The following is an 18,153-nucleotide window of genomic DNA, read 5'->3' as shown; positions in this document are numbered from 1 at the left end:
ACACGATAGCCCAGAAATGAGCAGTATGCCGTAGAGTGGTCTACGACTTGCGCGTTAGACCTAGGTTGAGCAGGCCGGTGGCAAATAATGCAACTGGCCTACTAGTCTGGCCAGAAAATTGCAACGAGCTGCACCAAAATGTGAATGCGCTGTTTGGTCTCGACTGAACCACCCTGAGCAGACTGAACCACCCTGAGCAGGGGCTCTCCTTGACCAAGCTGCAGAATGACCAAAGGACTGTGAAAATCCATGATGAAAACGCCACTCCACCAGTGCGATGGCTCACAACACGCCACGTTCCATACATATGCATTATCTATAAAGGACTCACCCATATGTTTGTTTTTACTGTGCTGATTGTGTCGGGTTTTGTTGAGAATGTGGCACTCAGGAGCAGTCGGAGGGTTGCCAGTTCGATTCCCCCCCTGGGTGTGTCAAAATGTCCCTGAGCAAGACACCTAACCCCTAAGTGCTCCTGATGAGCTGGTTGGTGCCTTGCATGGCAGCCAATCGCTGTCGGTGTGTGAATGGGTGAATAGAGAAGCATCAATTGCACAGCGCTTTGGATAAAGGCGCTATATAAATTCCAACCATTTACCACTTACGTTAGCGTGCACATTATACAATCGTCTGTTCAAATTCCCTTACAGAAAAGTCGTGGTGACTCAGAGCTCCAGGAGATAATGAAGAGACGTCAGGAAAAGGTTGAGTCCTCCTCCCACAACTGAGCGCGCTCCCTAACACTGGGCTGACATCGCATCACAATGACATCATCAGTTCACTCTTTCAATCCGCGGACATCCCCCTCCACCTGAATATCCCTTCACTCAATATTCCTGTGACCCCGTTCACTGCAACCCACTGCAGGATTCCACAAACTATAACAATGGATATATTATGTTTGTTAATTGCATATTTATTTTTTAATTTTGTTTTTTTACTGAATGTATATTTCTCATTTCAGTCCATATTCTTTATTTTTTGTAATCTGTTATTTGAAAAGATCTTAGCGGTTAACTGTGTGGATGGCCCATGAAGAGAGCACGTTGTTTCTATGCGTGTTTCTGTTTGAATGCACCCATGCGTTTCCAGTTTCATCGAGCGTTTCAGTGGAATATCATGAACACTATTTGATTTTGTCTTTTTTTGTACAAGTCTTCAAAGATAAGCCTGTAAATATTGCAGAATATGTTTATTAAGTGACTGACTTCACCATAAACGTAAGATTATTGTTAAGTCTTAGATGAGAATGCTCTACTATCAGTGTAATCACATTTCAATCATGTATCTGCTTATGGAAACCTGCAATATTTCAGTGCAGTAGACATGTCAACATCAATATCGTAAATCAATGCAAATGGACATGCGGAAAAATATAGAAAGAGCAAAAAGAGCAAAACAGCTGTTTTCTAAAAAAAGAAATTCAGCTTTGGCATTTTTACAGAAAACCTTTTTTTAAATGTGGAAAACTATTCAAATTTTTTTTTTCTGTTTACTGGAATAGATATGGTCTGTTCCATTTTATGACGTTTTGCTCAAGAAATGCCACTTTTTACATTTCCATGGCTGTGCCAGGGTATAAGAATCTAACATTATACACGGTGGGTTGGTCGCATTTGCCTTGCTTTCTGCAAGCAGATACAAGCTCCGGTCCATGGGAACCATTGATTGCAACGCCTGTCCTCTGCCTCTATTACAATGGAATTGAGAAAATAGGCTTGAGCAAATCACACCATTTCATTTCACATTTCCAGACCTTAGGATGATATGGTTCTAACTGACATTTTTGACAAAAAGGAATTTACAAAAAAATACTGTTTGAAAGTATGGAGCCCCATTCACATTGGTATCTTTGAAGCTCAATAACTCAAAACCAGTCAGTACACAGATAGAACCTTTTCATTCCAAGGTCACGATTTGCTGTCTGCTTCTTCTGTGTAAAAATGAGCCGGGTGTTCAGCCATTTCTGTGCTGTCTGCCTGAGATCACGAAACAGACGCCATGCCGAAACGCGGCCGGAGAATGCGGGGGGAACGAGACGGGAGGTAAAGGGTCATCAGGACAGGGCAGCCGACGAGAGCTCAGTGTGCCGCTGTTCTTTCTGTGATGCCCTGCGGTCGTCTAAAACAACCAGGAGACACCGCAGCGCGTTTGTGCTACGCAACGGAAATGAATGTTCTAAAAGGTTTTGGTTTGTCGTAAAGGTTCTAATTCTTGAGATTTCGTCGCATGTCAGGACCAAGCATCATTTAAAGACGCATTGAATCAAGTAACATATTTGTTTATTTTGTTGTCATAGATGCAGCTAAAGAAATCTTAATAAATGCATACTGGGTTGAAAGTGTTGTTGCATGCTTACCTGTGTCGTGTGAATCTGTGCGTACGTCCTTGTATTTTGAGATTGCCACAAGCACTATCAAAATGTGAAGGCCGGCAGCAGCAAGAGTTAGACACGAATCAGTAATAACAGTGCATTGCAATGGCACTGCAGTGAAACGGTGTGGACAAGCTCGAGCATCGCTGTAAAAGTTGGGGGCAATAAACAATGAGCAGTGCAGTCAGGTCAAATTACAACCATAGAGCACTTAAAGGTACAATAGGTAAAGATTTTTGTGTTAAAACATTGTTACAAGACCATTGTAAATCCCTTCCTATCAAAGGCTCACTGACATGTTGACTCACCCTCTGCCTTTGTTTATAGTCCTTAAATTCGGGTTTGAAAATATACAGTTGATAGACCGACAAACATTGTGTAGCTGTACAATAATTCAAGCTCATTGGTTGAAAATGGGTTCTAATTGCCACAGCTAATGGCGTTTCCATGTCAGTGCGTTCACAGAGAAGGGGGAGGGCTAAACAGTGTTGTGGTTTGAGGGTGTTTGCTGGACCGTTAGAAGTCCAAAATTAGCTTTGTACCTTTAAATAGGGCTCATTTTGTTAGAGAGTTACTATCACAGAGCACACAGCACATGGTTCATCAAATCTGGCCCTCAAATCCAAATCTCAGGTTTTCTTTTCGCCCATGTAATGAGTGAAAATTAGCAGTTAGTGCTCCTGATTGGCCAGACTGTCTTAACACCTGACTTCCAGGTAAAGGCAGGGTGGAAACCCAGCAGTTCTTGGCCCTGGAGGACCGTGATTTAATGATCCACGATGTAGACCTTCATCGGGCTCATATCCTGATTCAGTGTGAGCTACACATTCAGTGGGAAAAAAAATATATATCCATTGGCATCACGGTCTCGGAAGACCTTAGATTTCTTGTTCCTGAGAGTTAGGTTTGAGCGCAGCGTCTGCTGTGGCTTTGGAGATCAATCCGCAGATCTTACAGGTGTTGGCCGGACCTGATGATGTCGATGGCGTGGCGGTGTCCTGTTGTCGTTTCTTCCTCTTTGTTCCCTTTGCTTCACGGTGTTGAGCCCCGGTGGTTTCATGCGTCAGCAGCCCACTGCGGAGTGTCTGTTGCCACTGAAGACGGCCCTGAGCGGCATCTTCCCAGGTGTCAGGGTCGATGTTGAAGGACTTGAGGTCTTACTTGCAGACATCCTCATATCGTAGCTGTGGGCGGCCAGTTGGCCTCTTGCCAGATGACAATTCTGTGTAGAGAATGTCCTTCGGGATTTTGAAATGTCACATTTCTCAGTATGCGATAGTAATTGATCTCCCTGGTATGTGTGAATGTATCATGTTTTAACACAGCATTTTTCAGTATATTTCAGATGTAATATGGTATGATTTCTTGACACAATGTGAGTCTCACAACGTGAATCACTGGCTTAAGGGCTCACAGCAAAGGACAACAGACAATAAATAAGTGTGGATAAGTGGAAATGATGCTGACAGGTTATCAAACGTCATCCTTTGCTTCATTGCTTGGTTTCGTACGCAATAGCACACGATCACGTGATGTGGGGAAAATGCCACCCATTTTGTGGGAGAGAAATGGGGGCATTATCATTGAACACATTCGGATGACGGCACTTACTATTTAACTGGGTCAGAGACAAATCTGATGTTCAGGGCATTATCCAACGCAAAAGACCTAAATGGGACACCGTAGCGGTGAACGTTCCAAAAGTAGAGAAGACAGGGGTAACGTCTTAGTGAGTTTCAAAAAGTGTCCAAATTATAAAAGCAAAAATACATTAACATCGTTTTTTAATGTTATAAAACCTACAAATATAGCAGTCACTTAATAAAAACTTTTTTTAAAATCTATTCGACCTTTGCTTTTCTACATCGTGGTAGTCACCTTATACCTAAAATGGTACAAACCAATTGTACAAGCAGTAGTTGGTGCGGAAAGGACTGGTAAGTGTGTTGATCGTTTTTATGTTTAACTTTATGAGTTTTAGCCGTTTAATTACATCATTTTGTCAGTTTAACAGTAAATATATATACATATGTTAATACGTTGTATTAAAATGAGAATCATTCTTCGGGGGAAAAAACTACAATTATCTCTGTTAGCGTTAGCTAGTTATTTGTGTATTTTCTGTAGCTAAAACGTGCATGCTTTAATGCAGACTTCTTTCTGCGTTTAATTATAACGTTACTTTAAATTATACTTTGTATAATTACCGTTGTCGAAGTTTGTTTTGTCAAATCCCACTCTACATTATTCAGTCCTGGCTTCATCCCTCCACAGAAATTCAAAATAAACCTTTTGAGTTAGCGGCACGCCGCAATCATGATCATCCCAGTTCGGTGCTTCACGTGCGGGAAGATCGTAGGAAACAAATGGGAGGCTTATCTTGGCCTGCTGCAAGCAGAGTACACAGAAGGGTGAGAACGCCTTGTTGTGCTAGCATTAGCTTAATAATATTATCTATTGCTAAGAACCCGTCTAAATAATATAGCTATCGAGTTAGCCCTCAGTAAGAGCTAGGCTAACTCCTGATGTTGTTGCGTACTTAGCAGTTAGCAGGCTGGCTCGCAGTTCCTATGTTAGCTAATATCTTGTCATTTCCAAGTTAAGGCTTGTCGTTTCTCTTTTGATGTTAACTGCATGTATACGATAATCTCTCTGTGTAAGGGTGCCATTAAAAAGGTTAAAAGCAATGTTCAATGTCTTCTATAACGTAACCCGTTGACGTAACCCCCTGTAACGTCAACTGCATATAACGTTATACAAGCCTCTCTTAATTGGAGAGCACCGGGTTTAGTAGTGCTCTTAAAATTAAATGTACTCCATAGTAGTTATGTTATGTTTGCTATGCAGGATATTTAAAGTTATCATCATTGCCTATATTTTTCCTCACTGGAATATTGCTTTTCATTTCACTGTTTCTTCTGTTGGTCATAAAACTGCTCTGTTTATTCTTAACCCTCCCAAGTAATGATGGCTGCATGACTAATGTATCGTTTCTTTGGTAGGGATGCACTAGATGCTCTCGGGTTGAAGAGGTACTGCTGTCGTAGGATGCTGTTGGCTCACGTGGATCTCATTGAAAAACTGCTGAACTACGCTCCTCTGGAGAAATGAGGGCCATCTGGAATCTACAGACACTTGCACTCTTTGAGCACACTTGACACACTCATGCATACCAACTGATACTTTCACAGACTGACACTTACAGACTGGGAACACCTTTACTGATGGATATTCACACTCTATGCTTACTGTTTAAGTTATTTTTCTATGGTTGTTTTTCTGAATAAATGAGTGAATTTTCTTTCATTTGTTTTTCTTTTGGTGTGATTTATTATGGAAGGTACTATAAGAATTTTAACTAATTTAAAAAAAAAAAAAAAAAATTATGTATAACTTATTTTGTTATTTGAGTCTTATTCTCAGGAACCAGTTTTCCTTTCTATCTCCTCAATGGCTCATGGTCAACTTTCATTGGGTGATGCTTTTTTTATACACCTTTATTTGATTGGCCTGCTGACCCAAAATGGAGCGGACGACTTAAGTGAATGTATTGTCTGTATTTGATAAGGTACATTAATCCTTATTTTCCTACTTTATCTTTTCTAGTTTGACTATCCTTACTTGTTTGCCCTATATTTCTTCCAATAAATAGGACTCCAATTATGATGTTTACTGCACGGCATATTTTTGTAAGTTTAGAATGTCAACATTATGCTCCCATGATGACTATTAATGATTTCCAATGGTAGAATTAGACGGCAGGGGTGCACAGCAAGGGCTGAACCATTTCAAGTTCTTGAGGATTTTTCGGCTCTTAAATATTTAATTAGCTCAAACGTACAATATCTTGTCACACCAGCTACAGTCACAGACTGCAGGTGTATCCTAAAGATTTCACTGTGATCCCGTGTAATCTATAGAGCTGTCCGAAAACTAAAATTTGTTACTGGTTGAAACAAAAACCAGCACACGGAACGGCCCTCCATGAACCGAGTTGTGCACCCCTGCATTACAGATGGGCCTCTCTTTGGTTTGAAGTTGACTCGAGAGCAGGGTTGTGATGTTACATTACAGATATTTAGCTGACTCTTAACAAAAGCGACTTACAGTTGATTAGACTAAGTAGGGAAGAATCCCCCCTGGAGCAATGTGGGTTTAATGGCCTTGCTCAAGGGCCCAGTCGCTGTATGGATCTTATTGTGGCTACACCAGGGCCACTAGGCTACAGGCTGACCCATGTTAGAAAAGTGCTTTTCTGTCATCAGAGCTGTAGGAGTTGGGAGTCTATTTGTTAATGAATTTTCCTTTTCACCTGTGCCTTTCAACCATCTGTTCATGTACGTCTCTAGACATAATCTCAATGGCAACTGCGACCACGGCAAGGTCTTTCTACGAGGGTCTATTTTTTGAAGCCTGCTGCTTTGCGGGACCGAGTTCTGATCCGAACGCATGTAGCATAAGCGACCAAAATGTAGCGCCACAAATGAATTCCCTGGAAGGTGATCGCCTCCAGAGCGGCTTCTGAGCATGTGCAGTAAGGGTAATAATCCAGGGGGCTCTGCGTCTGCGGAGAAGATGCACCTACGCTCTGTTCCGCACCAGCTGTGCACAGCCTGCCTTGACGTGGGGGACATGAGTCACCCTCTGCCTTTGCCATGTGACGGGCGTATCGCTGTCACTGGTTGCGTGCCACGGTCCAATTTATCCGGCGTCGGTGAAGCTGACTTGATTTTGTGACCGGGGTGTGACCTCTGAACCCGGGCTCCTGCCCACCCTCCTCCTCGGTTGTTCTATATTTGCTTCTGAGGGCTGGGTGCTTTTGAAAACCTCTCAATCCGTTAGACACGGCGGGTTTCCACGTCAGCTCGGCCGGCGTGTTCCTTGCTTCCTGGAACACTGGAAACCTTCCCAAATTTGGGTTGGCTCCTTGTCTGCATATGCGCAGCACAACGGCACAAGCTTCATGCATGTGTGTCCTTTTTTTTTCCACCAAATAGGTCCTATATCTAAAAGTCTTTCACTGTAGATATTGATCCACTTCACACAAATGCATATGAACCTGAGCAGAATTAGAGCGCAACTAGCAATGGTAACGGGGAAAGGTGTGATTGTATGTATATCTGTGCTGGTGTATTTGGATTTGGTCCAATTGGTGACGGCCATCATGAGATACCATGCTATTTTCCTTGTTTAGGTTACTGTGAAGATGCCATAGAATAGCTAAATGCTGTAGGCCCACAGCACAGTAACAGGAAGTGGAACAGAGTGACCTTGACAGTGAAGTATACACAATTGCAATGTTTCAATGCAGTGATACATGACTCAATTACATTCGTTAGCAGCACAGCATAATATCGCATCGATAGTTTGACAGAAGAGTATCTAGTGTGGAGCAGATACGTCATATGTAGGGGTTTTGGTGAACATTGACAGATATTCAACAGTCTATGTGAAATTAGTTGCTAAACTGGATGGGTGTCAATACGAGTTATCCTAAGAGTTAGATTTCCGCTGAATTGCAAATAAATCAAAATGGGTTTCAATTGTAGTATTTTCATCAACAACTGCCGTCTGTTATGTATCCTTCTTTTCGACAATTTTTTTTTCGTGACATTTTTTTAATTACGTTCCGAATGAACACATCAAGTGAATGTATCCAGATTGCGCAATCATTATTAGCATAGTGAATGTATCGCATATTTTACTTTAATTTCCCCATCGACTCGTTTACCTTCTTTCCACCTCTTCTCTGCTCTCCTCTCCCTCTGCCATGTGATCCAGCTGACTTCTATTTCCCTGCTTCGGTTGCTAGGGGGAGAGAGACGGTCCTAGGCAACGTTTTACGCAAACCCAAACTGAGAGAGGTCGAGAGAAAGCGAGCGAGAGGGGGGAGAGCGACAAGGGGAGAGTACAGCAAGCGGTCCGTTCTTTTTGTACAATATGTCTCTCTTTTATATATTGAAAACGGATCTCGCTCGGAAAGTTCTGAAAATGAGTTGACAAGGATGGTATCTTTCGAATGAAGCCGAACAATGGTGCTGCGATTATCTGCCATCAGTGGACTTTCGTGAACTGTTTCACTTTGCCGCCGGCCAGGTCACAGTGGTGGACTGTTCACTGGATGCCGGGCATAGCAGCCCGACCTGCGTGGAAAGAAGGATAGGCTACCCAAACACAGCGCTGTGTAACACGCGACAACCCCGTTATATTTTAGGTGGACGACCAGGGTACACAGATCGGCACGAAGGACAACATCTACCAGTGGGGAAACTAAAGTAACATTATTTAAAATATAATGAAATGAGTACAAAATCTGAGCAAAAAAATAATAATCTAAAGGAATACAACCGAGACGTACGGACCGCATCACAAGGTAATACAAATATACAGGTGAGCCCTGATTTCAAAGCAATTCTGAAAGCCCCGTGCCCTGTCAAGTTCGAATTGCAGCTACCGGCACAACAGGAGAACCTCCGTCCTACACTGCCGTTAGGACGTTGCTTAGGACATACGAGGATTCCTGCGGCGCTGATTAGACGGAATATTTTGTTATAATTATTATGATCATAATTTTGTAATTGCTGTTTATTATTGTTTAACTTCATATGCCATGGTCTGAGAAGAGAATTGGTGATGAAAGGATAGATCAAGTTAGGAAAACAGAGGGTGAAGGAGAATAACGAGAAGGGGAAATAATCCCTTCGGACGTAGACTCTGTGGTTGGTCCTCTGGTTCTGTGTGCATGCGATTGGCTCCACAAGCCTATGAGTGCGCTGGCCGTTGGCACGCCAGGACCACCATGCCCCCCCTCCCTGCCAGCTCTCCACCAGGGTTCCTCCACCAGCGCCGCACAGCCAGAGCCAGGGCCGGTCTGTCCGACCGCCCGCCCGCTCGCTGACCGCACCCCGCGAGCTGTGGCCGGCGGGGCCTGGCATGGGCAACTCATCTAGAAAAGAGGGCGAGGAGGAAGAGGAGGAAGAGGACGGGGGCGCGGCAGGCGAGAAGAAGAAGAAGGAGGAAGAGGAGGAGGAGGAAGAGGAGCTGCCGCTGGGTGTGGACGAGCTGCTCGACAGCGGCGACCCGGTGCTGGACCTCAGCTACCGCAAGTTCCGGCGGCTGCCCGCGCGCGTCTGCGGCCTGGAGCACCTGCAGAAGCTGTACCTCTGCGGCAACCGGCTGCGGGGCCTCCCGGACGCCCTGGCCCAGCTGCAGGGCCTGCGCATCCTGGCCCTGGACTTCAACAAGGTGGAGGACGTCCCGCCGGCCGTGCTGCAGCTGGCCAACCTCACGCGCCTCTACCTGGGCAGCAACCGGCTGATGGAGCTCCCGCCCGAGCTGCGCAACCTGCAGAGCCTGCGCTGCCTGTGGGTGGAGAGCAACTACTTCCAGCGCTTCCCTCGCCAGCTCTACGACCTGCCCCACCTGCGCTCCCTGCAGCTGGGGGACAACCGGCTGCGGAGCCTCCCGGCCGACCTGTGGCGCATGGAGGCGCTGAGGGGCCTGTGGCTCTACGGGAACCGCTTCCGCGAGTTCCCCCGCGTGCTGCTGCGCATGGAGGGCCTGGAGATCCTGGACCTGGACCGCAACCAGATCTCCCAGTTCCCCAGCCTGACCCACCTGCCCGCGCTGCGCCTCCTCTCCTACGACCACAACCCGGTCAAGGGCCCGCCCAAGGTGGGCGAGGAGGTGCTCCTGGTGGGCGAGGGGGCGGAGGAGGCCCTGGAGGCGCGCGCCCAGAAGAAGGAGGCACGGCGGCGGGCCGCCGAGAAGGAGGCGGAGGAGGAGGCGGCCGGGGCCACGGCGGGAGGAGGAGGAGGAGGAGGAGGAAGAGGAGGCGCTGACGGGCCCATCATCCATGGCATCCTGAAGAACAGCGGCTCCGTGCCCAGCCAGCCGCCCAACGGGGTCCCCGGGGAGATGGCGGACGGTTTGGCCGACGACCCGGAAGCAGAAGAAGAAGAGGAGGAGGAGGAGGAGTCGCAGGAGTCGCAGGGCAAGGGGGAAGGGGTGGAGTGCGACAGAACCCTGGTGGAGTACGACGAGGTGGAGCTGGAGTACGACGAGGAGGGCGTCGGGTACGAGCGGGAGGAGCTGGTGTGCGAGGGGGAGGGGTTCGACCAGGAGGGAACGGAGCTGGTGTACGACAGGGCGGAGATGGACTACGAGTATGAGGAGGAAGGGGAGGAGTTTGACGACCGAGAAAGGCAGGGAAGAGGGGCATGACGTTTAAATTGTCCTCTGCTGGATCTCTCGTTAATTGCACTCTTTAAAATTTATGGAGGGCGGCGGGGGAGGTTTTGCAAACCTTTTTAACATCAAACCGGCGGAATTATGTCAGAGCGTAACCTTCAAGGGGAATGGTAGTTTTGCTTCCTTCCTGACCTTGGTAAAAGCTTCCCCGACGAACATGGCTACAGCGAGGCGCGCCAAATTTCAGGGAAATGGCAACAGCCCCTTCCAGAGGGTCAAGTGGACAGTTTGAAAGACTGGAAAGTTTTATTAAGTCATATGAGGGTCTTACCACTGTGTGCTGTATGATCTTTAATCTTTTGTTAGGATGAGCATCCTGTGCACTTTTGGGATGGGCGGAAAACCTTGAAAGAGCCCAGCGGAGCGCTGGTCTCCCTCAGAGGTGAGGAAGGCGATGGAAAACGGGACGAGGTGTAACACGAACCCTAGCGACGTCGACCGCGTTGTTGCGTGACAGGGATACGACCGCGATGTCAGTCCGCGGCGCGGTTCAGCCGTGACGCGATACGGCCTGTTGATGTGATATGTGTACAGGTAACCGGATCTCCTCTCATTAAATAATTACTGAGTTGACCAGAAGTCTGCCGTGGTGATTCGTGGTTCCGTCGGGACAGGGGAGGCCTGTTGCGGTTGCTGTAGGTTTTTATCTCGTTCAATTTATTTACATTATTTGGTTCTTCAGTCAATGCCTTTATGCAGGATGACTCAGTGCTTAAGGGCTTGCATCCCACACATTTTAGTAATCCTTTTATACAGCTGGATTTGTTCTAGAGCCATTATAGCTAAGTACCCTGCTCAAGGATACATCAGTTTCCTACCTGGTTTAGGAATCCACAATTCATTCTTTTACTTTCCAAAGCATGAGTCACTACACTGTTCTCCTACTGTCGCAGAGGTATTGGAACTAGTATTGCTCCCGCCATTATGACTGATTTGGAGCCAGGGAACTAAGTGTTTTAGCAGCTCAGTGCACGGAGATGAAATTTCAAAAGTAAAACCAGCAAGAACAATCCAGGGATTGTGAAGCTTTGACCTTTGACCTTACAATGTTTCTGAACAAGACCATACCATTACCAGCTAGTTGTATAGCATGACATGCTATCCCCACCGATAAGGAATGGAATATGGAATCATAAATCATGTTTTTCAAAAATAAAATATAGTTTCCTATTGTCATGTAATTAGCTAATCTAAGTAATTATAGCTATGTTTATCTATTTGCATCTTGGTTTGTAAGATAAATTACAATGAGCCAATGTATTTATTTATTTGATTTCACAGGGATAAGGCACAACCACTTGGCTCTCCCAGAATTAGCGACCAAGTTAAATGTAATCTATTGTCCCTTGATTATTAGTACATCCCTTCTATGGTATCAATCTTTGTTTTTTTTTTTCGTTTTTTAACTCTAGAATACATGCAGTCTGGTTGATTGGTGAAAGTGCTGAGTAATATCATTTACGTTGACAGGGTGGCCATGTTTATGGTGAATTAAGTGGATGCGGGGTGGGGTGATTCATAGATTTACACAGTAGCTGACCAGGGAGGGAACTTGAAGAGATGCAGAGGGGGTAGTTCTCCTTAAATGGGCAAGACAAGCAGAGGGGATGGTCCTAAACAAAAGATGGAATGTTACCAAGAAACAGGAACAGTGCGACAGAGAGAGAGAGAGAAAGAGAGAGAGACGGAGAGAGGGTGATGACACTGGCATTGTGTATTGGGGATATGGAAGGGCAAAGGTCAGTTTGCAATGCTGTCTGACCTCCCTTGCGATCACCTCATTGTGTACCTTCTTTTCTTTCTCTGACCTCCGTCCACTCATCCTCTCAACACCACATTTTCTGCTTTATCCTGCTTTTTTTGGCAACCCTGTCCAGCACATGCGATTTTCTCACCTGCTGAAAAAAAAAACAGCTCAAGCTAGGTTTTGAAACAGCTGGTAGCTGGTTGACCAGCTCAGACCACCTCCATACTCAACATGGTTTGACCAGCTCAAGCTATGTTTTGAAACAGCTTGTAGCTGGTTGACCAGCTCAGACCAGCTCCTTACTTAACATGGTTTGACCAGCTCAAGCTATGTTTTGAAACAGCTGGTAGCTGGCAATTTCAAGCTGGCGGTAGCTGGATTTTACACCAGGGTCCCCCTGTTCTTCTCATCAGCCATTCTCTGCCTTTCCTCTCTGGACTGTTCTTCCCTCTCTCCCAGCTTTCAGCCCCTCGAGACAACAAACCTAAAGTGTGCCGGGGCGTCTTCTTCACAACCTTCCTTTGAAACAGTGAAATATTTATCCTGGCCCTGAAATATTTATGGAGAAATAACACGATGCCACCGCTTCTCCCTGCCTCCAGGGGCAATGCTTCTCCCCTCCGACTGCCGAAGACGGTTGCTCCAGAGACGAGCGCCGTTCGATATCCAACCGAGCGCTGCTGGCATTAGCGAGAACCGCTACGTCCCCGCATCTCTGTACCCACAGTTCTGAGGAGGGCAGCTGTCTCTGAATATTCATGAACTGCCGAGCCGCGAGCCCTCCGGTTCTGGGTCTGACCGCTGGCTACGCGCGGTGCGGTACCGCTCACGGAGCGTTCGGACGGGCCGGGAAGCGGGTCCCTGGACCTGTGCGCTCGGGAGTGTTCGGGGGGACAGGGACCACCGAGCGGCCTGGGCTGGAAATATCAGCGGCAGTGGAGTGAACGGAGGGGGCATGACTCACAGCAGATAACCGCGTTTCGGGCCCGGGCAGATGGGGCACACGCACCCTTACGGCACTGAATTTATTCCCTTGCCCCTTTCAGTTTATTTTTTATTTTTTATAAGATCTCTGGGACGGCCGACGTGCCAAGCCGGTGCATTATGGCCCACTAAAGTTTCAGAGACAGACATTGTCGCGCTAATGTGAGAAACCGGCTTTCGGGAGGAGGAGGCAAGTCGAGCGGGGCGAATACTGCTGAGGAAACAGCGCGCGATAAATTTCGAGTCATGACTGAGAAGCCAAATGCGCCGATCTGCAGCACTTTAGATTTGTGTTGCGGAGGGAAGAAATATTGGCAGGCCCATGTCTTAATTCATTTCATTTGGGCCCGTGCCACGCTAGCCTCTCTGCCTGGGAAAGTGCTGGGATTGCGGTTGGTAAACTTGCGCCGCGCGGCGTGAATGCTAATGGCCTGCTTCCCCAGACCGTTCGGCCCGGACGTGGCCACCTGTGCCCCTTTTAAACAACCACATCCCCCCACCCTGTGGCTCCCCACGCAAAAGCAGTCACCCACATTTATGTGGGGAATCTTCCGGAAACTGGAAGGGCAGGGAAGAGAAATGCAGTAAGCGCAGATGCATTTAGCACTCTGAAATGTCCATGAAAACAATCTACTTTATTCCAGATCATTTCAGTTTGACAGTAGACGCTGGCTGAGAACCTTGAATATGTTACATTTACGTCATGGCAACATGTTGCAAGTGGTCTGAGAAAATATAGGTTGATCATCATAAGGAATTGACCATTAAATGTACCCTATATAAAAAAAAAAGGTTTAGAAGGTTGTATATTGTGTCAGTTTCATAACTTATACAGTATATTTTGCAGATAACACTGCTATTATACACCGAAAGGGCTCACACAAAAACATTGGCTCTGTTCTGGTTTGTTATATCTCTCATACTATAGAGGCTGCTTGTGGGATCTCAGGTCACACGTACTATATTACAGTCAACAGTCTAATTTACAGGATCAGTGCACCCATCCATTCAGGTATTCAATTTAGGTCAGACAGCTTCCATATCCACCTATGACCTGGCAATTAATTTCTGTACTCTCCAGCATACGAGTCTCTAGTCTTAACACAGAGGACCATATATTCTACTATGCTGAGACCAACACAATTATGGACATTTAATAAAAAAATAATTAGCCTTTTTGAAAATATTTCCACTTCAAAATGCTTATGCCTTTCAAGACATTTGTACTATGTTAAAAAAACAAAACTTTTTTTTCTGTCAGGTCACCAGAGGATGTTACACCGTTTTATGCATGCATTCATACAAGTTTTTGATCCATGTACATAAACTGCCATCTATTTTCATTACATACAATGATACATAAAACAAGACAAGGTATAATACACAATTCCTGCAGATTGCTTTTTTTACTCTCCCCACCTACCAAGTCTTTATTCAGATAAATACTGTATATTAAAGTGGTTCTTCTTTTTTTAAATTATTTCCCGTGTTCTGTATTATACTGACAGATTCTATTCAGAAGCTTGTTAAAAGTTTGTTGTCTCTTATCCGGTTTCCAATTGTTTTACTGCTGTAATTATTATGTTAATTAGGTATTCATCTCTATTTTTGTCCCAAGGGTATATTCTCCAACACCAGAATGCTCACAAAAGAGTGAATATCAGGTTTGTTGTTCTGCATCTGCTTATGCTCTATCCATGTTTGTGAACTGCAAACTGAAACCGGCCCTATGTGTACTATAGTTTATACGTAGGTGGCTGTTACTCTGAATGTGTGTATCTGTGTGTGTGTACGTGTGTATGTATGTGTGTGTCTGCGCATGTGCGTGTGTGCGTGTGTGCGTGCATGCATGTGTGTGTGTATCTGTGTATGTGTGTGTGTGTTACAGCCCACTTGGCTTGTTTCATCAAGCAAAACTCCTGCAAGGCTGGGCCCTTCACAGAGCCAGTTCCTGCCAGCTAAGAGTTAATGCTGGTAGGCTTTGATTTTGATGGGGAGCAGGCTTCCACAGGAACCTGTATCTCATTGTGCATCATCAGTGGTTTCATTTCTTCTCTGTGAATCATGTCGCCACGTTAGAAGAGCGGCTGAATAATTCCACGGGTCCGACAGAATCAGCCTCCGTTCGGCTGCACGATCGGCTCCTCGTCGTGACTCCACCACATGCTCTCCGCTTACAGTTTTAAAAGTGTGGTTTGCCCCAGGCCGAAAAACAACAATACAGAAATGAATTATTACCACTTTGCGGTCGCATGCATTAGCGTACAGCTACTGGTATGGTCTGGAGTTGCTCAACCTTCTGTGGTAGGGATGTCCATACTTCCGCATATAAATGCTCATTTCCTTATGTAATCGTCCATATTTTATCTCCCTTCTCAGCTCACTGCTAAAAGTGCAAAAACGATTATGACTCAACACTTCCACTCTACCACTTGCATATCTTTGTTAGATGGCTTGTTCCATTACCATGGAAACAGACGGCCCTTGTCATGGCAACGGTCTCCAGACAGTTGTGTACAGACATGTGAACACGGAGCACAAACGCGGACGAACATGCACGCTCTGGGACATACACGCGTTCGATCGCAGACATGGCACGCGCTAACGGGCAGGCACTGTGACAAAATCCCACCGTATACCACAGATGCGCTGTTGGGTAGGTTCATTGCAAATGTCGCATTTTAATTGCTTTAATGGATTAAGAGCACTCTCACTTGTGATGGCACTACCCCCTCAGTGTTCCTGTGAAAGAAACACAAATTCAAGATTATCTTACGAACAACATTCTCGCAACATTGCTGCAATGTTGTAACAATGCAGTCCTGTTGGTATACACTACCGTTCAAAGGTTTTAAAAAACTCTATGAGAATAATGTTAATGCCTATAATGTTACGATGTGCACACCTTTGTATGATAGTTTCAGTCTCATTAATCTCTCAAAACAACTATTGGCTGATGAGTTTCAAGAGAAAACTGGCGACACAACTGTTGCCATTTTATAAACCGAAATAAAACTGTAATAGATAGCGTAGCAATGGAAAGAAAGATGTTTCATTAAACAGCACAATTGTTTTCAGCTGCACTTAATTTAATGGGAGAGCTTTCTCTAGTACCAAATTAGCACATTCACATGATTTGCATGATTACTTAAGGCTGAGGTCGAGCGGTGTGTTGTCAGAACTTTGGAGTAACGGCTGCTGAAAATGGTCTTTGCAATTATATGTAAAAAAAACAAAAACCCCAAAAACAATTTCAAACAGCATTAGTAATTTGTCTAGGTTTTGAAACAGCTGGTAGCTGGTTGACCAGATCAAGCCCAGCTAGACCAGCTTTATGACCAGCTTGGACATGCAAGTTGACCATAAATACTGCTATGACCAGCTTGACCAGCTCAAGCTGGTCAATCTGGCATAGCCGGGTATCAAATCCTACATCAGGGTATCAAATGAATGCTACCTTGGTGAATAAAAGTATCAATTTATTTTAAAAAAACATTCATACATTTTTCAGCGATTCCAAACTTTTTAATAGTAGTGTATAACACAACTTTAGGTGAACAATGGGACCTTTATTCTTTATGACGTCAGTAACAATTCTGCATTGGTGTTTTGATAGGTGATATACTGCGCTGTTATTGATTTGCTTATCTACTCAAATCCACTCAACTTTCCCCAAAAATGTCATTTTGGAGTAACTGCAAAAACAGAGCACAAAATATAACATATCAAATGCTTGTCAAAATAAAACAGAGAACCCTTTGTTTCTTTACCGACTGCACTACGCAGAGCCATGCGCGCCTTTATCCACATGCATAGTTCACACGCTATATGAATACAAATACATTTTTCATTCAAGTACAATTTACAGTCACTTAATATCTCAAATAATTAACTAAATATTGGGACTGCTTTGTGATTCCCTTAATAAAAATGCAGTTCTCCCAATATGTGCATATAAAATCAGCTGTGAGTTTTAGTTTTATATTGTGACAGGAATCCTGCAAAACCGTAAATAAAAGAGGCCACTTTTTTTCGCTTGGCCTATATGTGGTCTCTTATCCATAGGAAAGTGAGCATCCTCGTTCAGCGTTCAAAAACAGTGCTCAGTAGGGGAGACCGAGGATGGTTGTCACACTTGTGACTCACTCAATTTCAGCGCGTCATATAAGAGTCATTTCAACACGAGCGCAACCGTTAAAGTCTTAGGTAATAGCATGTATACCGTTTATCCTATTTATGCCCGGATGTGTTTTATTTTTTTATTTTTTATTTTTTGTAACAATTTTCTCAACGAGGTAAGGCACTGCTTATGTATAAAAATCACATCTTTGATGGATATAACCAGATAACATTTAAAATGTGTCGGGATAAACATCGGCCATCTCCAACAGTGCAACTAGTTCACCCCATGTCGTAGCCTAATGAAAGAAAAACCTATATAAAGGATAGCCCTCCCTTCACAGTTTTCAATGTTGATTATTGTTTTAAGATGAATGAATAGCATAGACGTATACAAGAAAATGAGTTGAAATGTTTTTGACATGAAAAACATTAAACCCCCCCTCACTTAAATGACGTGTGGCTTATTCATGAAATTACCATTTGGGTGAACCCCAGAACTGAACAGTTGGATACCATAATGTTTGAACAGCGCCTTCTAGGGAGCAAGATATAAGCAGTGTGACAACCAACCCATGTGACAACCATGCCCGGTCTCCCCTACTGCATTCAAAGTCGAGGGGTGTAACTGTGAATCAGGGGGGCTACGGTAGCTGTGGGTCTTACAACATTTTAATCA

General features: G+C 44.9%; 3 protein-coding genes across 6 annotated transcripts in view; all 3 read left to right on the top strand.

Annotated features, from left to right (window-relative positions):
• The window catches only part of LOC133131479 (epidermal growth factor receptor kinase substrate 8-like protein 2), a 49,531-nt gene extending 47,196 nt beyond the window's left edge, over nucleotides 1–2,335 (top strand). For all 4 annotated transcript variants that reach the window (XM_061246854.1, XM_061246853.1, XM_061246857.1 and 1 more), the window contains one exon: nucleotides 651–2,335. In XM_061246854.1, the coding sequence (XP_061102838.1) occupies nucleotides 651–728 (78 nt within the window). In that variant the 3' untranslated portion in view covers nucleotides 729–2,335. The remainder of the gene's footprint in view (nucleotides 1–650) is intronic.
• Nucleotides 2,336–4,017: 1,682 nt separating this feature from the next.
• On the top strand, nucleotides 4,018–5,680 carry polr2l (RNA polymerase II, I and III subunit L). Its single transcript, XM_061246852.1, has 3 exons — nucleotides 4,018–4,311; nucleotides 4,649–4,785; nucleotides 5,377–5,680. The coding sequence occupies exons 2-3, from the start codon at nucleotides 4,691–4,693 to the stop codon at nucleotides 5,483–5,485; spliced, it is 204 nt and encodes a 67-aa protein (XP_061102836.1). The 5' UTR covers nucleotides 4,018–4,311; nucleotides 4,649–4,690; the 3' UTR covers nucleotides 5,486–5,680.
• A 2,569-nt stretch (nucleotides 5,681–8,249) lies between these two features.
• Nucleotides 8,250–11,197, top strand: LOC133131586 (leucine-rich repeat-containing protein 10B). The gene has a single exon (XM_061246959.1). It carries the CDS (start codon nucleotides 9,308–9,310, stop codon nucleotides 10,595–10,597), a length of 1,290 nt encoding a protein of 429 aa, XP_061102943.1. The 5' UTR covers nucleotides 8,250–9,307; the 3' UTR covers nucleotides 10,598–11,197.
• The last annotated feature ends 6,956 nt before the right edge of the window (nucleotides 11,198–18,153 follow it).

This window comes from Conger conger, chromosome 6 (genome assembly GCF_963514075.1).
Source record: "Conger conger chromosome 6, fConCon1.1, whole genome shotgun sequence".
Classification (NCBI taxonomy): domain Eukaryota; kingdom Metazoa; phylum Chordata; class Actinopteri; order Anguilliformes; family Congridae; genus Conger; species Conger conger.
The sequence above is the reverse complement of the archived record's forward strand: the minus strand, read 5'-3'. Positions and strand labels throughout refer to the sequence as shown.